The sequence below is a fragment of the Carlito syrichta genome, unplaced genomic scaffold, assembly GCF_000164805.1.
Source record: "Carlito syrichta isolate Samal-C Ts95f unplaced genomic scaffold, Tarsius_syrichta-2.0.1 Scaffold303626, whole genome shotgun sequence".
Lineage (NCBI taxonomy): Eukaryota > Metazoa > Chordata > Mammalia > Primates > Tarsiidae > Carlito > Carlito syrichta.
In genome coordinates, this window is record NW_007247722.1 from 572,792 (window position 1) to 594,878 (window position 22,087).

The 22,087-nt window shown below is 38.1% G+C and overlaps 1 protein-coding gene across 1 annotated transcript in view; it reads right to left on the reverse strand.

Annotated features, from left to right (window-relative positions):
* ITPR2 (inositol 1,4,5-trisphosphate receptor type 2) overlaps positions 1–22,087 on the reverse strand; it is a 496,128-nt gene that overhangs the window by 308,866 nt on the left and 165,175 nt on the right. The window contains exons 14-21 of the mRNA XM_008058785.2: positions 21,010–21,151; positions 18,456–18,617; positions 12,875–13,047; positions 11,464–11,583; positions 11,165–11,350; positions 9,455–9,706; positions 8,858–9,002; positions 7,425–7,575 (exon numbers count right to left, since the gene is read on the reverse strand). Of these exons, the coding sequence (XP_008056976.1) occupies positions 7,425–7,575; positions 8,858–9,002; positions 9,455–9,706; positions 11,165–11,350; positions 11,464–11,583; positions 12,875–13,047; positions 18,456–18,617; positions 21,010–21,151 (1,331 nt within the window). The remainder of the gene's footprint in view (positions 1–7,424; positions 7,576–8,857; positions 9,003–9,454; positions 9,707–11,164; positions 11,351–11,463; positions 11,584–12,874; positions 13,048–18,455; positions 18,618–21,009; positions 21,152–22,087) is intronic.

Here is a 22,087-nt window from a genome sequence, read left to right on the forward strand (position 1 = left end):
TCTGGGACATACATATATTCAAAGTGCCTCTCATTACCCCCTCTCCATCTCCTCCCTAGCCCCCAGGATGGGTCCACTGCTGTAAGTCACCCAGGACAGCAGAAATCCGCTTAGGACAGAAGGATAATTCCAGGTGGTGTCACTTATTTTCTAAGACCAAAGACACTTCATCTCCAAACCTGAAACTTCAAAGGAAAAGAAGTCCTGTAAGTAAATGGAATTCTCCATTGAATTTTTTGGTGATTTCCCATTTCCAACAACTTAATACGTGTGCCAACAAAAGGGATTATCTGGCTACCGACTGGGAACAGATCCACATTTTAGTGCTTAACTATGGAAATGCCCAAGAACTGTGGGCTGTGAAAAAGCAAAATGATAGGAGATGGAAAGAAGTGATTCAGTTTTTGGTTGGTCTTTTGGTAGTTTTCTATATTACCTTTTCAAATTATGATGAATTCAGGGACGGGAAGACATTATGCAAAGAAATTATAGTTCTAGATGCTCTAACTATGCCCAAAGTTCACTCAAGGGTGAAGACTTTATTTCTCCATGTTGGTGGTTTAAATTTGAACCCCCATCCCATTCAAATAACAAACACAGTTAAGTAAAAGGATATTAACAGGATAACTAAATAATAAATCAGACCCAAATCATGTCCAGACGGCATCAAGTTCTCTACCCTAACCACATACATGTTCACATAGAGAAATAACAAACATAGTTAAGAAGAAGGATATTAATAGGATAACTACATAGCAAAGCAGACCCAAATCATGGTCAGATGGCATCAAGTTCTCTACCCTAACAACATACGTGTTCACATAGAGACAATACTGTTACAATTGAGAGTTAACATATATCATGTTGCTCAACAGAAAATGTGTAAATGGGATCACATTTGACCTCTACCATTTAAACAAAATATACCCACCCTGTTGTACAAAAAAGGTGATCTTAATTATTAGTAGTACAAATCTCTGGATTAGATATTCTTTGGATTATATATCCTTTGGCAAGCATAAAAAAATTGTACAATTTTAAAAAAATATTTGCAAAGAATATTGAAAATATCCAGTTTATCAGCTGGTATGTGCATTTGCTTTTAACTTCTACATGTGACAAAGAAGAGCACTGCTTGATATCATCCTTCTACTCAAAAGATCAATTACCCTGAATGGTGCCTGTGCATTTTAAATCGCTGAGAGCAAATGATAGGTATTAGGCAAAGCAAACTGACTCAACAACATAGCCTGCTGGGAGTGAATACATATGTTTGAAAACAATATTTCTTCTCTTAAGTGAGTACAGTGAAAGGTATTGGGTAGATAGTTCTGAAGATCTGAATCTTCTATTACACTACAGTGAAAGCCAAAGCAGTGCCAGCTCCCTATGTCTTGATAGGAGTATGCCTTGATAATTTTCTGAATGGACCTCCTCTAGAGCACTAAAATGAAACGCTGCTTCTGAGCCTAACAATTTCTGCTGAGTGTGCCAACTAAAAGCCATTGTGACAGTGAGCAAGCACAGCCTGGCAGCTCGACTCAGACCTCCAAACAGCTCACAGGGACACTGGGGTGGGCTGCCCTGTGACCAAGGACCCAGAAAAGTGGTCCTTCTGTAATTGCTACTTTCCAAGACAGCTATTCCCACCACCTCAAACACTGGTATTTAATCACTGGCATTTAAACCTACAGGATTTCCCAGAAAAACAAATGAATGCTGCTCGTGCACACCCTATTTAAGACTGGCGCCACTAAGGCTGGTATGGAATGGGCCTCCAGAAACTGTAAGCCTTTTCTATCTAGACACGCCTCCTCTTCTGCTCCCCTATGTCTGACCTGCCAAATGCATTTCTCTGCATGTCCAACCCCACCTGTGCTGGAGTAGAATCAGTAAGTGGGAAGCCAGTACAAAGGATTAAAAGATCTGGTTCTATTACACAAAATTGCCCATGGTATAAGCAGAACAAAAAAAAAAAAACTATATCATTTACTTGAAAAAACTGGTTCATCTAGCAACAAAGTTCATAAAATTTCTATTTTTAAAAAACTGTGCTTTGCAAACAACTTCCAATTGAAGACAAAGTTTCATTAAAGGAGAAAAACATTTATGGGATTAAAGGTGACCATATTTTTAAAAAAGAAAATATAATCTGAATCATTTGGATACCAAAGAGCCAAGATGATGCAATACACTGGGTATTACAGTGTGGCAACATTGCTATGACACCAACCCGGTTGCCTTTAAAATAATAGCTCTTCTTTTTTCTCCAGGTACTTTTCATAATCTGGGATTTCCTCTCTGGCATCAACCCCTGTCTCACCCAGCACCACAGGAATTTTTCCCATGCTTGACAATCCTGTCTCCACATTTGGAGATTCAAGAAATATGTTCCCTCTTGCTTCTTTTGGTAAGAATTTATAGAGACTAACAGAACTTTTGTTAGAAATTTATGTTCTAATAGAACCAGCTATAATAACATTCCTCCTAGTATAGTTGTAAGATCATTCTTGAAGTTTGAATTGTCACTTTGTATAAAATAAATCCTTTTCCTACCAGCTTAATTATTTAAGTTCTTAACTTCTATGTTTTAAAAAACTTTCAAATTTATGGGAAGAGTTGCAAGAATAGTACAAAGAACTCCCACATATCCTCTGCCCAGATTGAGTAGATTCACAAATTCTGTCACATTTTCATTTTTCTTTCTCTCCAAACACACACATACACACACACACACACACACAGAGAGAGAGAGAGAGAGAGAGAGAGAGAGAGAGAGAATCTTTCTGCACTATTTTAGAGTTAGTTCCAGACACCATGACCTTTCAACCCTCAATTCTTCAGCATGCATTTGCTGAAAACAAGTGCATTCTCTTACTTAACCATAGTACGATTGTCAAACTCAGGAAGTCTAACTGAAACAATACTACAACCAACAATCGATATTCAAATTCTATTGGTTGTGCAATAATGTTTCCTATAATGTTTTTCCTGATCCAGGATCCAACTTGGAATCACATATTGCATTTAGTTGCCAGGTCTTTTTAGTCTCCTTTAATCTAATTAATCTCCGCCTCCCTTTATCTTTCATAACATTGACATTTTTGCCCACATAGATATTCTCCATTCTCCACTCAGCAGCCTAAGTGATCACATCGCATCAACCCTTTCTCAAATCCTTCCAAAGATTACCCATCAAACTTAGAACAAAATTCTGCTTCTCCACGCTCTATCACTCTCATATTATTGTGCTACTTTATTTTTCTTCATAGCACTATCTGATGTTTCAGTATATATGTGTTCATTCACCATTTGACTGTTTCTCCCAATGGAGGAGGGGAGGGACTTTACCTATTTATGTACTAACTGTCCTGTGGCTAAGGACTCTGTTTATCTTGTTTACTGCTCATTCCCAGTACTGAAGCAGTGTCTAGCATACAGTACTTGTTCAACAAATTCTTGTTGAGTAAGTTAATTGATGATGCTTAGATTGCTGAAAGAGTGATTAAGGTATCCAGGGATGCATGGAATTCACTAGAAAAGATGAGAATTAGAAAAATATGGTGTGTCTTAGAAGGCAAATAGAGACAGGACAGTGGAAAGTACAAACAAGTTATTAATCACTTTTCAGGGGGGCGGGAAAGGCTTTTCTTTAGTGTGAAAACCTGAAAGCAGGCTAGAAACACTGAGGCCAGAAGCTGATCAATTTCTGGCTTTTAAAGAAAGGTTTAGTATAGAGTAAACTGAAAATTGTAAACACTTCATAACAGGAAGCATCTTTAATAAGGACATTTCCAGTGCTAAGTACCCTCTGGGACTATTAAAAGGAGTCTCTCACTAGTGTATTCAGGCAGCAGAATTAGCACAGCCCATCTGCAATCCCTGCTCTTTGATTTATCTCCACAATTCTTGGGCTTTGTTTTGCTCTCATGCATACATTGTTCACAGGCTTTTATTTTGATAAAATTTTAAACTGACATAAAAGATGCAATAACAGTAAAGAAGTCATATATCCTTTTCTTTTTTCTCCATCTGCTTTCATAGTCCCTCCCTCAAATCCTTACCACTATATAATATATATTTATATAATATATATAATAGCTTTATGGTGCTCTGTCTTAGTGATTACCTTTCTGGACAATTTAACTGTGTAGATTCCAGTTGTCTATTATTTTAAGAATATTTTCTTGGATTATAACTTTAAGTATTTATTCTGTGCCATTGTTTTGTTTTTCTTCTTGAGGGACTCCAATTATTCATATGATTGCTCTTCTTTGCCTTTCTTCCATTTCAACCACTTTCTCTCTCACCTTTGTCACTTGTTTCTTTATATCATTGACATTCTCTTCATTGTTCTCTCACCTTTCTTTAGTGTCCCTTATTACATTTTCATTCAAATCTATTCTCCCTTTGGCACCTTATAGTTTAGCCTGCATTTCTAAAAATAAATACATTTCTAAAAATAAATAAATAAGTGAAATCAACCATGTTATTCTATTTCTTTCCTGAGTTCAATCCTTCCTGGTTTTTTGGTCCATTTCTGACCTTAGTTTTTGAACTTATGCTCAAGGTGCTTTCCATAATCCAATGCTTGCTTGAAGCTACTTAATTTCATTTAGAGTGTCATGTTACAATAATCTTCTGCTGCATGGTTGCTTTTCAGAGAGGACTTTCCATCCACTAAAATGTTTTGATTTTCCATTCTGTTTTGGTCTTATAGTAGTTTCACATAGTGAGACTAATGACATCTATGCATTCAGTGGGCAGCGTTGACAATATGAGCAGATCTATATTATCTCTAGCTCAATTGTCCCCTCTTCTGTCAGAGTCTTGAAGTGCAATTTCTTTAAAGTTTGGTTTTGGGGGGGGCAGTGGAGGAGTGATGTATACCCATTTTTTTGTGGCATTTTATCTTGTGGTATTCCAGATTTCCACATCTTGCTTCTTTTCCCTTAACCAACAAGACTCCAAGGGGTGTCCCTCTCTTACTTTCAACTTTGCTTGTCCCTGGAAGCATTGCTTTTAAACAACTGCTAACTACATACTTTTAAGTTCCTTGCTCTTTAGTCAATGCTTTTATCCACCTGGATACTTTTTCAGTATTTTCACACTTAGGATAAACTTTCTCTTTCTGAGGGTGATTTTCACACAATCCCCTCTTGTCTCTCCCACAGTTTTTCCAGAAATAACTATTCACAAAAGTTTGCAATGGGAGCTCATGAGGCAGCTCCACTGAAAACTGATGTTTATTTTTCTATTTACAGTTACTAACATTTGTACTATCTCTGGCTTCTAGTTATGCTGAAAACGAGGAATTTATGTGGTTTAATTTGCTTCTTATTGCTCTGTACAGTTTTTTGGAAGATGTGAAAGGGATTGAGACTTAGTCAGCAGCAACTAATTACTTCAGCTTACTGTAAGTTCCTTATTCATAATTCCTAACTCAATATTACTTCCTTATGTCTGAAATTAGATTTCTGGCTTTACCCACTTAATACTACAGTGCAGTGGTTCTCAACCTTTTTAGCATGAGGGACTGGTTTCGTGGAAGACAATTTTTCCATGAACTGGGGATGGAGGGAGATGGTTTCAGGATGCTTCAAGCACATAACATTTATTGTGCACTTAATTCCTATTATTATTATGCTGCAATATACAATGAAATAATTATACAACTCACCATTTTTTTTAAAAAAGGCACAGACAGAAGTGGTAAATAAAATAATGGGTGGGCCATTATTTTTTCTAAAACAAATATCAGATTTTGACCTAAAGTCTACCACCAGATGCAGCTGTACAGTTGAAGTACATTAATTTACTTGTCACTCACTAATAGAACTTTGATATGAGACTGCAAGCAATTGATTTGCTATGGTCTCTGTGCAGTCAAACCTCACTGCTAATGTTAACCTATATTTGTAGCCACTCCCCAGTACTAGCATCACCACCTCAGCTCTACCTCAGATCATCAGGCATTAGAGTCTCAATATTCATAACTAGATCCCTCACATGGACAGTTCACAATAGATTCATGCTTCTTGCAAGTCTAATGCTCCCTGTTGATCTGACAGGAGGCAGGGCTCAAGCAGTAATGTGAGCAATGAGGAGAGGTTGTAAATACAGATGAAGCTTTGGTCGTTTGCCTGCTGCTCACATCCTGCTGTGTGGCCAGGTGTATGGCCTGGCTCCTAATATGCCACGGGCCAGTAGTACTGGTCCACAGTCTGGGGAACCCATGTTATAATGGGTACTATTATGCTCCACCCATATCCCCTCTTTAGGGCTGTGGCACTGACACTCCCCGTTGCTGGCATCATGGCTGCTGGCTATGTGGTGTCTTTCACTAGAACTGAGTTTTGGACAAAGAGCACTGCTTTACCCCATATCACACACTCACCTCCATGATGAAACCAGCAACCAATGGCTGGCTGATACAAGGATACAAAGCTTGGACCCCTTGCCTTAATTTGTGACATTTCCAAAGAATCATCCCAGTTCCAGAGTTCCCCACAGGATCAGCTGAGGTTGTAACTGCACTGCAGACGAGTTTCTCTGCCTGCCCAGTCCTACCTTTTTCACTTCCTTACAGGTATACATCTGAGTGCTCTCCTCAACATACCTTCTGCAAACAAATCTCTACCTCAAGGTGTTTTCAGGGCCTCTAACCTGAGACAATCGTTATCACAAAAAATTTGTACTGAGTTATGAGACAGGCACCATTATATTGTATGCATTCCCTTAATTCTTGCAAGAAAACTGTGGAAAAGATACTATTGTTATCATCTTTCTATCTCAGATGAAAAAAAGAAATTTGGAGAGCAGATGGCTACCTTATCTAAGTTAATAAAAGACCAAGGCAGGATTTGAATACAGGCACTCTGACTTGAAAGCCCATTCTCTTACCATGTCATCCCACAGCCTCCCACACTGGCCTAGCATTCATGACTTCTCTGGTATTGCTTAGCCGGCTCATTCTTTGCATTTTTCTAAGCCCTGCTATGGAGCACAGCCAGCATATGACACATACCAAGATCATTGCAAATATCAAGATTTTTAACACACAATATTTTCATGAGTGAATTGGTTAAAACATTCATTGCTAAAGATGGAATTTCTTTTCTTTAGAGACGGGGTCTCACCACATTGCCCAGGCTGTTCTTGAACCCATGGGCTCAGGCAATTCTCTCACCTCCACCTTCTAAAGTGTTGGGATTACAGATGTGAGCTACCACGCCCGGCTAAAGATGGAATTTGATCAGAGAGACATGTCTGTTTATAATGCTGGATCACTCAGCCCAATATAGGACTACTTCTCATATGTACATATATATTAGCAGGTACACGTCAACAAACCCTTATCTATAGATCTTTATTAGTTTACTTTCAGGTAATAAAATAGTATAATATTTTTCAAAACTTCTTACCTCCATCTTGAAATTTGCTTAATCTTTCAAAATACGATGACATGGGGGTCTGTACAATGTCTAGGATAGCCAGAAGTGTTCTTGTTAGCCTTAGTAACTCACTGAAACTATAAAATCCAAAGTATATAAGATTCCGAGCCAAGTGGACCACCTTAATTTTTTTTAAATGGGAGGGGGGAGAGTGGAAAAGAAAAAAAAATCATTGGGAACAGAAATAAACATTAATTTTTTTTTTTTAATTATCTAAATTAGTTCTGGTATTTCTAAACTTCCCAATTCCTTAAGACCTAGGAATTAAAATGCTTGCAAAAGTAAACACTCGAACTTTAATGTATTCAAATCAAGAATTAAATCTAAGTAAGATTTTGGGTGTTTTAAGGTGATTAACAAGGTTTACATTATAATTATTTACCTCTTAATTAAATATTAACTCATTTATTTCAGTAGAATGCCACTTAATAAGTGATTACATTAATTAATTACTTTAATAAATAGATAATATTCATGAAAATTGCCCAGAAATATATATTTCCTGTGCGGCTTTCTGGTCTTCTGGATACTACAGGACATTCCAAGTATGAGAGTTGGTCTCTAAGATATGGCCCCCAGAGGACAGTCTCTCCTATGTCACAGCAGGGTTAGTCCGAGTGACCAACAGAAATGATGGCATGTCACTTCCAAGATTACATTATAGAAGACTGCAACTTCCATCTTTGACTCTCTTTCTCTGTCAAATGGCTTGCTCTGGGGAAAGCAAGGAGCCATGTCCTGAGGACACTCGCAGTCTACAGAAAGACCTATGTGGCAAGAAGCTGAGATGCCAACAGTCAGCAAGGAAGTATGGCCATCAACAACCACATGAGTGAGCTTAAAAATAGATCATCCAGCTCCATATGACTGCTGGCTACCCCATGAGAGACCCTGAACCAGAACCAACTAGCTAAGCTACTCCCAGGTTCCTAACCCATAGAAACTATGAGATAATAAACATCTGTTGCTCTAGGCTGCTAAGTTTGGGGGTAATTTATTATATACTAATAGGTAGCAAATACATCAGGTAACAAGTCATAGCATTCTTTCTCTGATTTTATCACTACATCCCCAAAATGACATTATAGCTGGAGTTATTTCAATTCAGTTTAAGGAGAATAAAAACATCATCACCAAGGAGATAAAAAATATATCCAAAAACATATTATAAAATATGCAACACTATCTTGGTTCATTAAATGCAATAAAACTTACATGAATGAAACAAAAAAACAAAGAAAATAGCAATTAATAGATAATGAAAAATAAAATATTTTGTACTAGACATCAAGGTACAATCAAAGCACTGAATCTATCTTTTAAAAATGGTAGAGAGAATCATACCTCCATTAACTAAACTACCCAATTACCAAAACATTCCAAATATTAGAGGGAAAACGTACCTCAAATGTCAATTTGTTTTTCTCTTTATCCCCAAAAGGAAAGGGTTGGTTTACAACTTCTTTCAAGTATTCTTCAACAAATTCCATTGTCAGTGCAAATTTCCTCTTCATATCATTTCTGGAAGAGTCTGTTATGGAATCGTATCTAGAAAGATGATAAAGCAAGTTAAATTGATTGCAATGATTTTAATAAGAAATAGAAAAACATACATACTTTAGCTCTGACACCATAACCTTGGATAGATTAATTAACTTTCCTGGGTGTTGTGTCCTCATCTGTAATATGGGGCTGTTGTGAAATGAGTTAATACATGTAAATCACCTAAATCAGTCTTCCATAATATTCAGTACTTAACAAATTCTTGCTTATATTATTAATATTCTTTCCATTTCTTGAGTTCCAGAAAATTCCTTCTATTATCACAAAGAGTTATCATTTTAGCCTCCAAAAAGAGACTCTTATCTGCACTTGGAAGATTAATAATCTGAGTTAGAACATACAAATATCTTTCCATGTATTTCATTTCAAAACTGTAGACATTTGATTTTGAGTTATCTGCTGCATTTCAAGGCCTCGAGAAATTGTCCCAAACATACTCATGAATTGTGATCTTCGTGGGGATTTCTGTCCAGAGCCTGGCATAGCGAACAGGAACCACGGACTCCTGGGGATCACGGTCCACATGCATGTGGAGCATGAGACGACAAAAAGACGCTCGGAGGTCAAATGGCAGGCTCTCATCCGACACGCAACGCAGGATTAAGTCCACACAGAGCTGTGTAGAAATCTGGTTTATGGCCAGATACTGGCGATCCAAGCACATCCTTGCAAAGAGGTTTAGCTGGTACCTTCAAAATATTAAAACATAGTACATTATTACAAATAACAAATACTATTATTTGTTTTATCTTGATGAAGTTCTTAAACATCTCAGTATCTATCTTTATACCTGTATTTCCACGTGTTTGTAATATTGCAATCAAACTTTTAATGTAGTAGGTTCAGTGATCAAATGACAGCACACATATATGGAATTGTCTCTATGCCCCTTCGATCACAATTTATCTTGTTCCAGGAGCATATGTCTGGTGGAGAGTGTCATTAGGCTCTAAGTTCTAGATTTTCTAGGATTATAAATACCACACTAAGACTGAAGGTAAGATGGGCTCGGTGGCTTAGCCCTCAACCCCAGCATTTTGGGAGGCCGAGGCGAGAGGATTGCCGGAGCCTGCAGGTTCGAGACCCCCCCAGGCAACTTGGCGAGACTTCGTCTCTACAATAAATCAAAAATTAGCCGGGCATGGTAGCGCGCGCCTGTAGTTCCGGCTACTTGGAAGGCTGAGGCGGAAGGATCGCTGGAGCCCAGCAGGTTGAGGCTGCGGTGGCCGGGAGCGGTCACTGCACTCCAGTCTGGGCGACAGAGTGAGACTCCAACTCAAAAAAAAAAAAGACTGAAGGCTGTATAGAGGCAGCAGCCCATGTGAGGCCATCTCTCCATCTCTTTCCACGTTCCCCAACCTCACGCCACTGCAGGCTCAAGTATCTACAGTCCAAGGTTGGGCCCACTCAGTTTCCAAACCAGACGTGATCAGTCCAAATGGCATTACTACACCTGGATTCATAAACCTAGATCTGAGATTAAGAATTGGTCTTTGATTTTTTTTTTTTTTTTTTTGCTGTACCTGTAGAAACCAAGAAATCATGACATTCGCTGCCTTTTTCCAACTCTTGCCATTTGAGCCCAACTGAGCCCAGGGTTTCTGCCTTGGAATTCTATCCTTTTAACTCAAAGATGCCAAGTAGGCTCTTCCTCCCAATATACTGACCACCAGGAACTACCTTTGGTACTTCTGCTGCCATATGTTAACCACTGAACTTTCGTGACCACAGGCACCAGTTTCTCTTAAGCCCTAGGTCATCACATAAGTGCAATACACTAAAATTCCTCTGAGCCACCCCTGCAGTCAGATCTGCTTCTTCAGCCCCATTCTACCTCTCTCTCAACTCTGTCTCCTGGATTCTCAATCTGCCCCCACTCCAACTAATAATAGGAATAAATCCTTTGCTGCACAAAAATTCCAAACTAGTGGAAAGTCAGAAAAATTCCAAGTAGTGTATGCAGAAAACATAAATGTTAATTTTTATTTTGAATATTGTAAATAGTGCTAAGTATTTCATCTAGCCTAGTTCTGATGTGGCTTTTCAAGTTTCCTCTTTGTAGATAGCCTAACTTTTTGTGGGCATTGGAGAATCAGTTCTCGATGATTATGTAAGATGGAGAATTACAATTCTCTATGATACTTCACCTGTAATAGGTGAGAACCTCCAAGTCAGCTTTGGTGCCTTCTTTTGCTTCTTGAGCAAGGTGCCTGATGGCTTTGCCATGAGGTTCCTTGTTGCTGTCGATCCAATAGAGCCAAACTTCTTCATCATCGATGTCATCAGGAAGAATGGAACTCTCCATGGGGTTGTCTACTTGCATGGAGACCACCCTTGAAATAAATACCACGATCTCTATTAATAAGTACACTTATAAATATGATAGAAAACTACAAGGCTTGCAAATAAAGAGCAGAAAAAAGATGCGTCCATTATCTGGGCTTACTTAGTTTGAATGAGGATGTCTGCATTGCCTGGACTCAACATGAATTTACAGATGAGTTCTTGAGTTACAGGAATAGCAGTAGTATTAGACACACACAGATCTGACAAATAATCCAAAAATCTGGCAAAAAAAAAGAAAAGATTAAATTGAACATGAAGACAAAGCATTTTATAAAAATCATCACAATAAAAATTTAATTTGGAATATAATAAAAGAAACTCATTTAGATATATTATTTCTATTCAACACTTTTCTAAGGTGTTGCTTGTCTACTGCATTATGAGAAACATTAAACATTCAATTCTTTTTATGTACTACAAATCTTGTTTTTAAAAAAGATAGGTTTGTTTTTATCTATTTGAAGATATTCATGCTACAGCACTGTGACTTACGTTTAGAAAATCATTTATCTACCCTAAAGTGAGACTCCCCAGAACAAAACAAAAACAGATCAAAGCTAATGCTGTACTGAAAAAAATAGGAACACAGCAATAGAGCAATGCCTAACATAAGCGACTGTGACTTGGTCGAGTTAGAGCCCATTTTTACCTTTTAGCATTTATTTTCTGTATTAATTAGTTTTTTTTTTAAGTTGCTGATCTGCTTGCCTTTTCTGCGTTATTTCTTCCAGATAAGGTGACATGGAACAATAGAAAAATAACTCAGCCAGGCTTGGTGGCTCAGCCTGTAATTCCAGCACTTTGGAAGGCCGAGGCAAGTAGATTGCCTGAGCCTGCAGGTTCAAGACCAGCCCGGGCTACTTGGTGAGACCTTGTTTCTACAATACATCAAAAAATTAGCCGGGCGTAGTAGCGGATGACTGTAGTTCCGGCTACTTGGAAGGCTGAGGTAGAAGGATCGCTGGAGCCCAGCAGGTCGACGCTGGAGTGGCTGTGAGCATGCCACTGCACTCCAGCTTAGGCGACAAGGTGGGACTCCTACTCAAAAAAAAAAAAAAAAGAAAAAGAACTCTACATGAAATTGGAAACCCTTGTTTTCCCTGATATTCTGTTCCTAACTATCGGAGTATGCTTGGACAAGTTGCTCTCTTGGCTTTGATTTTCTCATCTCTAACCTATGGATAATAAAAAGCAACCCATGTGTTTCATGCAAACGTGTGAGGATTTAAATGAGACAATGTATATGAAACATTTTTAAAAACCATAAAGTTCTACAAAATTGTCAGCTATCAGTGAAAATCAATTGCACGTAAATAGAAGTTTATACAAAGCTTTGATCCCTTAAGAGGTAATAACTCTTCATTCTATATAATTATTACAGCAATAAGACCAACAGAATTTGTCCATGAAAGCTAGTGATATGAAAGAATTCTAACTTTTCAAAGTTCTAAAAATAAAACAAAAAGCCACAGTCCCCACTAGAAAAGAATACTGCATGAATCACTTCAAACCTTGGCTCCCGATTTCTCCTGAGTAAACTGACAAATGTTTCTATTTCTTTTGCTGTGATATGTTTCTCTAGTAGTTTTCTGTTGTTGTGCAACAAAGCTGTGATAGTGTCTTCTGCCAAAATATCATAGCCAATCTGGGACTGCATGACACAGAAATTCTTAGCAATATATTCCTGCAAAGAAGAAAAGCTGTCAGAATGCACTGCCAAACTGCTTAGAAATATCAGGGTCTATCAGGGTCAACAGCATTGATTAATTTCTTCATAACAGAAAATTAACTAAGAATTTTATCAAAATAAAAAGCAAATAAATAATTCTTCAATAAATAAAACATATTAGCATATATACAATTTATTTATTTTATTGTCATTATGATTTTCAAATCAGGGACTCACTTTGTTGCCCAAGCTGGAATGCAGTGGCACAATCATGACTCACCATAGACTCAAATTCCTGGACTCAAATTCCCTCTGCCTCCACTTCCCAAGTAGCTAGAACTACCAGCATGTGATACCATACCTGGATAATTATTTAATTTTTTTGTAGAAATAAACTCTTGCTATGTTTCCCAGGCTGGTCTTGAACACATGGGCTCAAGCAATCCTTCCACTTCAGCCTCCCAAAGTGCTAGGACTACAGGCATAAGCCACCATGACCAGCCAAGAAATAATTTTTTGTATGGGTACTTACACTCATATAAATGGAGAAAGCGTCAATAAATCTAGTTAAAATAACAAGTTTTTATGACATGGTAACTTAGGATTTTACCAGTCTAATAAAGGACTTTCTTCTAACCGTCACTAAAATTATAACCAATTATTTTGGCATAGTTATAAAAAATTACTGCCTGATATTTCACTCATGAGACAAGAGATCTATGTTGTTACTGGAAGATCCCAGGTGGACCTGGGATAATTCCTTTTTTGTACAAATACTGCAATGGTCTATCAGATCTTCTCTTTAAAATAATGGTAGAATTTTAAATACTTTTTATCTTTAAAAAAAATACCAGCCGGGTTTGGAGGCTCAGTCTGTAAACCCAGCACTTTGGGAGGTCAAGGCAAGTGGACTGCCTGAGCCCGCAGGTTTGAGACCAGCCTGGGCAACTTGGTAAGAGCTCATCTCTACAATAAATAAAAAATTAGCTGGGCGTGGTAGTGTGCTCCTGTAGTTCCAGCTACTTGGAAGGCTGAGGTGGACGGATCACGAGAGCCCAAGCTGGTCGACGCTGAGGTGGCCATGAGTGTGCCACTGCACCCCAGCCTAGATGACAGAATGAGACTCTAACTCAAAAAAAGAAAAAAACTGCCAAACAGGATGATATGATTAATCACTTTATTGATTAAATCCATTTACCCAATAACTACTTACTGAAGTCCTACTACATTCCAGGCATTGTTTGAAAGACTAAGGGTATGGCTGTAATCAAGACAGATAAGCTCTCATGGAGCTTACATCTTTGTGGGGAAAAAGTCAATAAATGAGTAAACAAACACAATGAGCAAACAAACACATTTTAATAAGTGAAATGAAACAAATGGATGAAGGTGTCAACTTCATATGGAGAAGATGCTCAAGAAGTAACATTTGAGCTAGGATGGAAATGGTGAGGAGGCAGCTAAGGGAAGACTGGATGAAGGCCATCTTGGCTGTGTGAGTAGCAGGTGCAAAGACCCTGAGGTAGTAAAACCAAGCATGTGTTCTCTAAACAAAAGGTGGCCATTGTAGCTAGAGTGTTGTCAGAGAGAAGAAAGCAAAGCTGAAGTTGAAGAGGTAGGTCAAAAGAATTCTTGCAAAGATAAAGGGAAAAAAATGTTATTATGAGAGCGAGAGAAAGCCACTGGGTGGTCCAGTCATGTATCATTTAATCTGCTCCTTATTCTTCACACAAATGTTCCTATATCTCAAATCACTATTGCTCATTTCCCACATTCTACGTACAAGCAATGCGTCTCATACAGCCATAGAACTGGTAAACTTAACCCCTTCTACAATCAAAATGTTTTTACTTCAATTTCTTAGGGATTCTTCTTGGAATGTATCTTTGTTTCTATTATGAGATAATTTATGATTAGAAAGTGGTTTTGCTATAGGTAAAATTTACTGGAATGTTTCTATTCCTCCAAAATGGTATTGGTTGCACAAATCTAATTATATTCTAGGCAGCAGTTTTGTGGCCTTTCAAAATGATGGCTTTGTGTATTGGGTAGCCAGTTAAGTAAAGTAAATGTCTTCTGTTAGTATATCATTTTAAAGACATGTATTGATTTATACACTTTTATGACTATTATAATCATTCTCTGGTATAAGGCAAACATCCAAAGATGTTAATAAATAATCAAATGAAATTAGAGGTGCTATCAAATTCTATAAATAGCAATAAACGAGAGAAAAGTACTGGTTAGTACCAAGTTCACAAATGAACTCCCTGTTAGGCCTGTAACATATAGGTGAGAACAAAAGAAAACAAGATAACTATGCAAAAAAGTAGGTATTTCTGCCTACATTTAAAAATTATGCTCTAAAAACACCAGAAAGCTGCCATATGCTTATATAAAGCATTCTTAATGCAACAGAAATGAGGGAAAGATTTTTCAGCTATCACTGAGATTCAGTTAGAGCATGCAAGAGAAAGAGAGGAAAAATAAAATCCAGCCCTCAACAAATGCTGGAGATTCTTTATTCCTTTACCAGATTCTTTTGGGGGGAGACACCCCAAAGGAGAAAAAGGAGTGAATCATCCATAGTCATATTCTTCAAAGAAACCCAGAAAGCAGATCCCCAAAGTGTATAAACATTTACCTGAAAGGAGTGATGTGACTAGGTAGGTATATGTGTGAGTGTGCACATGTGTATTTGTCAGAAGTAAAGGCGTTTTTCAGAACAGAAACAACATGTGTCTTGGCACCCAGGTCCCATCCCCCAGCTAAGACTGAGAAGAGTGTGAGAAAGAATGGTGTGTGCCACACCTTGAGAGACTGAGAACTGACTCCAGTTAAGATGTACCAGAAACTAGTGGAGTAACCAAACCCAAAGAAATCTGGCACCAAAGCACTGAGTGGTACTGAGGAAGTGGAGAGGGGTCCTCAGCACACTTTCAAAGGTTAAGCATGAACAAAAATGGCGCACATCATGAGGCGCGATGGGATTGAGGGCACCAGGTAACACCTCTGTAGACCTGTTGATTTTTTTCTGTTAATTTCAATCTCTTCACACAGCATTGCTTGTATGTGTGGAGTGGCAGCCTTTCTAGCCACCATATTCCTCCAGACCCAAGAAGGGAAAAGAGGACAAGTAGAATACATGAGGCAGTCTCTCACCCACCTCCCCACTCCAGACTTCCATGGAAGAACTTAGGGCCTGATACTGGGAGTATCTCCGACGCTGACTCTGAATGCTAGAAGGTTTGTCATTTAACATTCTGGAATGTAAATATTCCTCCAATAAAATACAAACAACTCTATCTACTTTATCTCATCTTAAAGGAATGCAATGAATTCTAGTGACAGCATTTCGATGAGAAAGAAGGGTGTTTATAACTAGGATTGTATTAGAAAATATTTAAGAATCTGTTTATACAGTCCCCTTGCTCCCAATTCCTTGCCATATTATTTATCTTCTGGTTTACATAATCTTTTTAAACTCATCTTAATCTTCAAACAGAATTTCAAAACCAAAATATTGTAACACAGTTTTTCTAAAGCAAATCTTGTTTTCTTGCAAAGACTTTTCTAACTACCAAGAGGCCATAGTGTGATGATGAAAAGCCAAGGTTTGCATACTGGCTCCATTCACAGACTATCACCTTGGACAAGTTACTTAACCTCTCTGTGCCTCTGTCCCTCATCTTAATTCACTTTTAATTGAGTTCATTCATGAAAAGTACTTAGAACTGAGCCTGGTACAAAATAAGCACACTATAAATACTACTAACTCTGCCCAAACAACCACCATCAGCGAGGTTTAACAACCTAGGCCCTATGTGGCTTAGTCCACACTGCCCTACCAGCTCTCTTCCACACCATACTTCTTCATGGGCCAAAATCATCACAAAATTCACTGGTGATGCACTCTTCCCTCAAGCAGATTAAAAAGATCATGGGACACTAGTTTTCCAAAAGATAAGTAATTGTATACAGTTTTATGTTAAACAGACATTTACATTATTGAATACAATGCAAAATATACATGAGGTACCAAAAAAAACCCTCAGAATTATCTTTTGGAGAGTGGGCCCCTTGTAGTCCAGGCTTCCCTTGCTAGGTAAGTGTTCTAGAAACCCACTGGCGTACCTGCCCACACTGCATTGCATGTTTAGTAGTTTTTGACCAAAAAATGGCATGATTCCCATGCCCTGCCCTCACTATTCACCTGATCTCACCGAGGGAGTTTTTTGTTTGTTTGTTTGTTTGTTTGTTTGTTTGTTTTCCCAGATGAAAAAGGTCCTCATACGGAAATATTTTGCTGACAGGTAAGAGGTAAAACAAAAAATGGCAACAGCACTAAAAGACACTAATTTTAGACGAGTTCAAAAACTGTCTCACTGTCTCAAGCAGTAGAAAAGCATCTCAATAGGTGTATTGGAGAGCACTTTGAAGGTGACTGAAGTTTAAACATGTAAGAATAAATGCACAACTTTTAATAAATAAATTCTGTAGTTTATAGTTAAGAGACAGGGTCTCACTCGGTTATCCAGGCTGGAGCACAGTGGTATAACAGTAGCTCGCTGATGGGCTCAAACAATCCTCCTGCCTCAGCCACCTGAGTGGCTGGGACTACAAGTGAACACCACCACACCTGGATAATTTTTTTTTTTAATTTTTTTGTAGAAATGGGGTCTCTCTGTGTTGCCCAGGCTGTTGAACTCCTGGCCTCAAGCGACCCTCCCATCTCCCAAAGCACCGGAATGACATGAGACTAAGAAAAATTTTCTTGGAGTTGGCAACTTTTAGCTGTATCCCTAGTCCACCTCTACAGCTCAGATATCTTGGGGTAAATGTGTCCTTTCTATCACCCATCATTCTTGCTTCATAGGTCTGTCTTCCTGAAATACCTTATTCAACTTATGAAAATGATTCTCATCCTACTCAAATGGTTCCTTCTCCAAGCATCCTTCCTTGGTTCCCACAGCTACAACTGAGCTTTCTCTTGTGAATTCCCATAATGTTATTTTCTCTCTCTCATGTCTCCTCTTTGCCTCCTGTCATATTTTTTTCCATTAGACAATAAACAATTTGGCTCATACATGGTGATGCTGTACCTCCCAAGTTCCTCAAGCCAAGAAATGTTTCATTCCTGTTGACATAACAGATCCAGTATGCCTCCTGGCCAGTAGGAGCTAACACCAAGAACATATAGGAACTCAGGGCATCCTCCCCCAGTGATTCTAATTTGATATGGAAAAATAAATGCATGGCAGCTCAAAAATACTTACAAATCACTTTTGTGTGTTAGTATAAAATATTTCATTTCCAAGTGAAATTTCTCATTCCTACTTTCTATGCTTTAGAATAGTAACCGAAAAAAACTTGCCCATTCTTTAAATCTGAAACTGAATTAAAAATGGCAGCCACCCTCTAACCTGATTTTTCCGGTAGTCCTGCTGAGAATGTCTCAGCACACGGTAGCAGAGCCGCAGCATGTACTTGTAGGGAGCATATCTCTGGTCCCCCAGATCTTCAAGTCTCAGCATGGCACCTTCTCCTGCTTTCTCCTTAAAGGGTGCTTTAAGAATTCCAAATACCTACCAAGAATAAAAATAAAAACATCTATTCTGATGAGTGAAGGTGTACATTTGAAACCTATTTTAATTTTTTTTGCAATTAAGAACATGGACTCAAAAACACTTATGTAATATTTGACTAATATTCATGTAAAGTGGAAAAATAAAAAGGATTCAGAATACAGAATAACATATGAAGAAACAGGAAAACACTGTGAAAAGGTTTTCCTAAATGGAATGACAAAACATTATTTAAACAAGATACTTAATTTTGTCAAGAAATTATATTTTATTAAAACAAAAAATACAAAAATACACGCTTGTACCAAGTTACATAAGCATATTCAGTTGAACTAAAATATAGTTGGATTTCTTCAAACTTTTCAATTATTTTCTATTAATTTTCAAAATCAAAATAAAGAAAGAAAACACTGACTTTTCATCTAAAACTGACATCAGAAAATTGCTTCCAAATACTGCTTCTAAACCACGCTATAAAATAGTTAATTTACTATTCTTGGTACACAAACGTGGGCAAATCAACTAATGTTATCAGCATTGAAATGTAACAAGTAAGGAGGTATATGGGCAACTGGTATCACCCAGTGAGCCAGATTCTTGTAAGAAGATGAGCAGTTAGAAAGCCTTTTAAAAGCACTGAAGAATATAACTCTTTTAGGCAGCAAGACAGTAGATAGGCTCACCTGGGGATGAGCTGGTAGGATGAGTAAATTGTCTATGAAAGAGCACACAGTCAGATGACATGAAAACAAGAAAGCAAAATGGAAAGGAATTCTCCTCTGGAGTTCATGAAATATGACATGAATTAAAGTTTCCTCAATAATTCTGTATTCACTAAACCTTAAATTTTATACTTAGAATATTGAAATAAGTTATTGGCAAATGTTGGTTAAAATAATGTCAATTAATCATTCAAGGTCCCAATAGTCCTTTAAACCAAATGTTTTATATAAAAGAATTACTAATGTCAAAAATACTTTGTCTCATTAGATTTACAACCATTATTTTATTGTAGAAAAAAGGTTGGTTTTATATTTTAGACAATATTATAAAAAGACAATAAGCTATAGAATATGTCTAATATTTTCTTTCCCCAGCTCAGTAAGAACATGCATAATAATGACATGTTTTTTATGAGGTTTTTTTGGTTTTTGGTTTTTTGGGGTTTTTTTGAGTTGGAGTCTCACTCTGTCACCCAGACTGGAGCGCAGTGGCCGCTCCCGGCCACCGCAGCCTCGACCTGCTGGGCTCCGGCGATCCTTCCGCCTCAGCCTTCCAAGTAGCTAGAACTACAGGTGCGCGCTCCCATGCCCGACTAATTTTTTTGATTTATTGTAGAGATGAGGTCTCACTGCCGAGGCAGGTCTCGAACCCGCGGGCTCAGGCAATCCACTCACCTCAGCCTCCCAAAGGCGCGGGATTACAGGCTGAGCCACCGAGCCCGGCGTTTTTTATGTTTTAAGTCTCTTCCTTGAGTTCATGACTAAAGCAGAAGCCTATAACTTTAAACAGCAATTAACAGAAGAAAAAGAACACATAAAAGTAGGCATGTCCATAAGTGCATATTATTAGGAAATAAATCAATTCACTGACATGTTATGAACAATTTCAAAAAGACATAACATAGGAGCAGCTCCATACTTTCAGGGGGAAAAGCTAGAATATTGTATAGAGCATCATGTGTGAGCTAATGAACAGACTGCCCTACTTTCCTACGGAAGAGAAGGAAACAAGTAGGAAGAAGATGGAGATAGCAATTTCCAAGTTCACCTGGAAATTCTCCCTAGAAATGTTTCCAGCACATTTTCTGGAGATAGTCTGAACAAGCAGGGCTTTTTTAGAGGTCTGTGGTAGACTGCCTCTAAGATGGCCTGCCTCCTGATATTCACATCTTTATGGAATCTTCCTTTCTAGACTGTGGGCTGGATTTATTTACTCACTTCTAACTAACAGAACATAGTAGGGCTGATGGGATGATACTTCTAAGATTAGGTTATAAAAAGACAGTAGCGTCCACCTGTGTGTCCTCTCTGTTCTCTCTTGAATCCCTTGCTTCTAGGGAGGGGAAAGCAAGCTGCCTCATCTTGAGGCAGTCTGGGGAGGCACCCACGTGAGAGAGCTGGGAAGTCAATGCTCTTCCAGTTGAGCCTTGGGATAACCTTAGCCCCAGTCAACACCTTGACTGCAACCTGGTGAAGGGCCCTGAGAATAACTACCCACCCAAGTTACTCCTAGATCCCCAATCCAGAGACACTGATATAATTTCTGTTGTTTTCAACCATTAAGCTTTGGAGTCATTCATTACACAGCAATAGATAATTAATACAAGGACTTTCTTAACACTATAATTCAAAAAATAAAATATGCAAACTTAGTCCATGAAAACATTCACCTGTGCCAATATGTTTTGTTCTCTCATTAATTTTTGACGTTCTCGGTTTGGCTTGGTGATAACCACATCCAGAACTTCTTGTCCGTTATTAGGTACATCAGCGACAAAGAAGATGAGGTCTTCCAATAATTTGGTTACAAACCTATTATAAAATTAAAAGGTGTGCTTAAAATTGGGGAAAAAAATAATTTATTTTTTCTTTGGGAGTGGGGCTGAAACCTACAGAATTTTTTTTTATATTAAACACTATGAACTGAAACACTAGAAAACAAAATATTTTATAACAAAAAGTCTTTAATCAACAAAAGATAGTATCTAATGCTGTTACTTTTTACTCAAACTTTTACAAAGAATATTCCTTCTCCAGGGCCTCTAACCCCTACTCCCGCCTCCAGCCCAAATCAAGCATTTGCAAAAACTATTATGGGGGGGACACACTTTATCAATAAAGGTACCTGATCTCAAACCAGGTGAAGTGGAGACCAAAGTGAGGCCCAAATTTTACCTGTACAATGACTATTTGTATACCTAACCCTGAATCGTACCCCCACATCTTTAAAATAAAAATTTAGGCCAGGCACAGTAGTTCAGCCTGTAATCGCAGCACTTTGGGAGGCCGAAGCAAGAGGACTGCCTGAGCCTGGAGGTTCAAGACCAGCCTAGGCAATTTGGTGAGATCTCGTCTCTACAATAAATCACAAAAACTAACCAGGTGTGGTGGCGTGTGTCTGTATTGCCAACTACTTGGAAGACCCAGGCAGAACGATCGCCTATGCCCAGCAGGTTGAGGCTCAGGTGACCGTGGGCGTGCTACTGTACTTCAGCCTGGGTGACAAGAGTGAGACTCTGACTCAAAAAATAAATAAATAAAATAAAATAAAATAATTTTTTAAAAAGACTTTTATGATACAAAGCTACCATGTGAGGCCCAACTGCATGTCACTTGGTAGAGTGACACCACCAGATGTTTTTCTAAGACTTACCAGCAAAGCAGCATATTTCTGCTTAAAGGGGAAGGCTATGCTCCTAAGTTCCTAAATTCAAATCTTTTTTGTTGTCGTTACTATTAACTCAAACT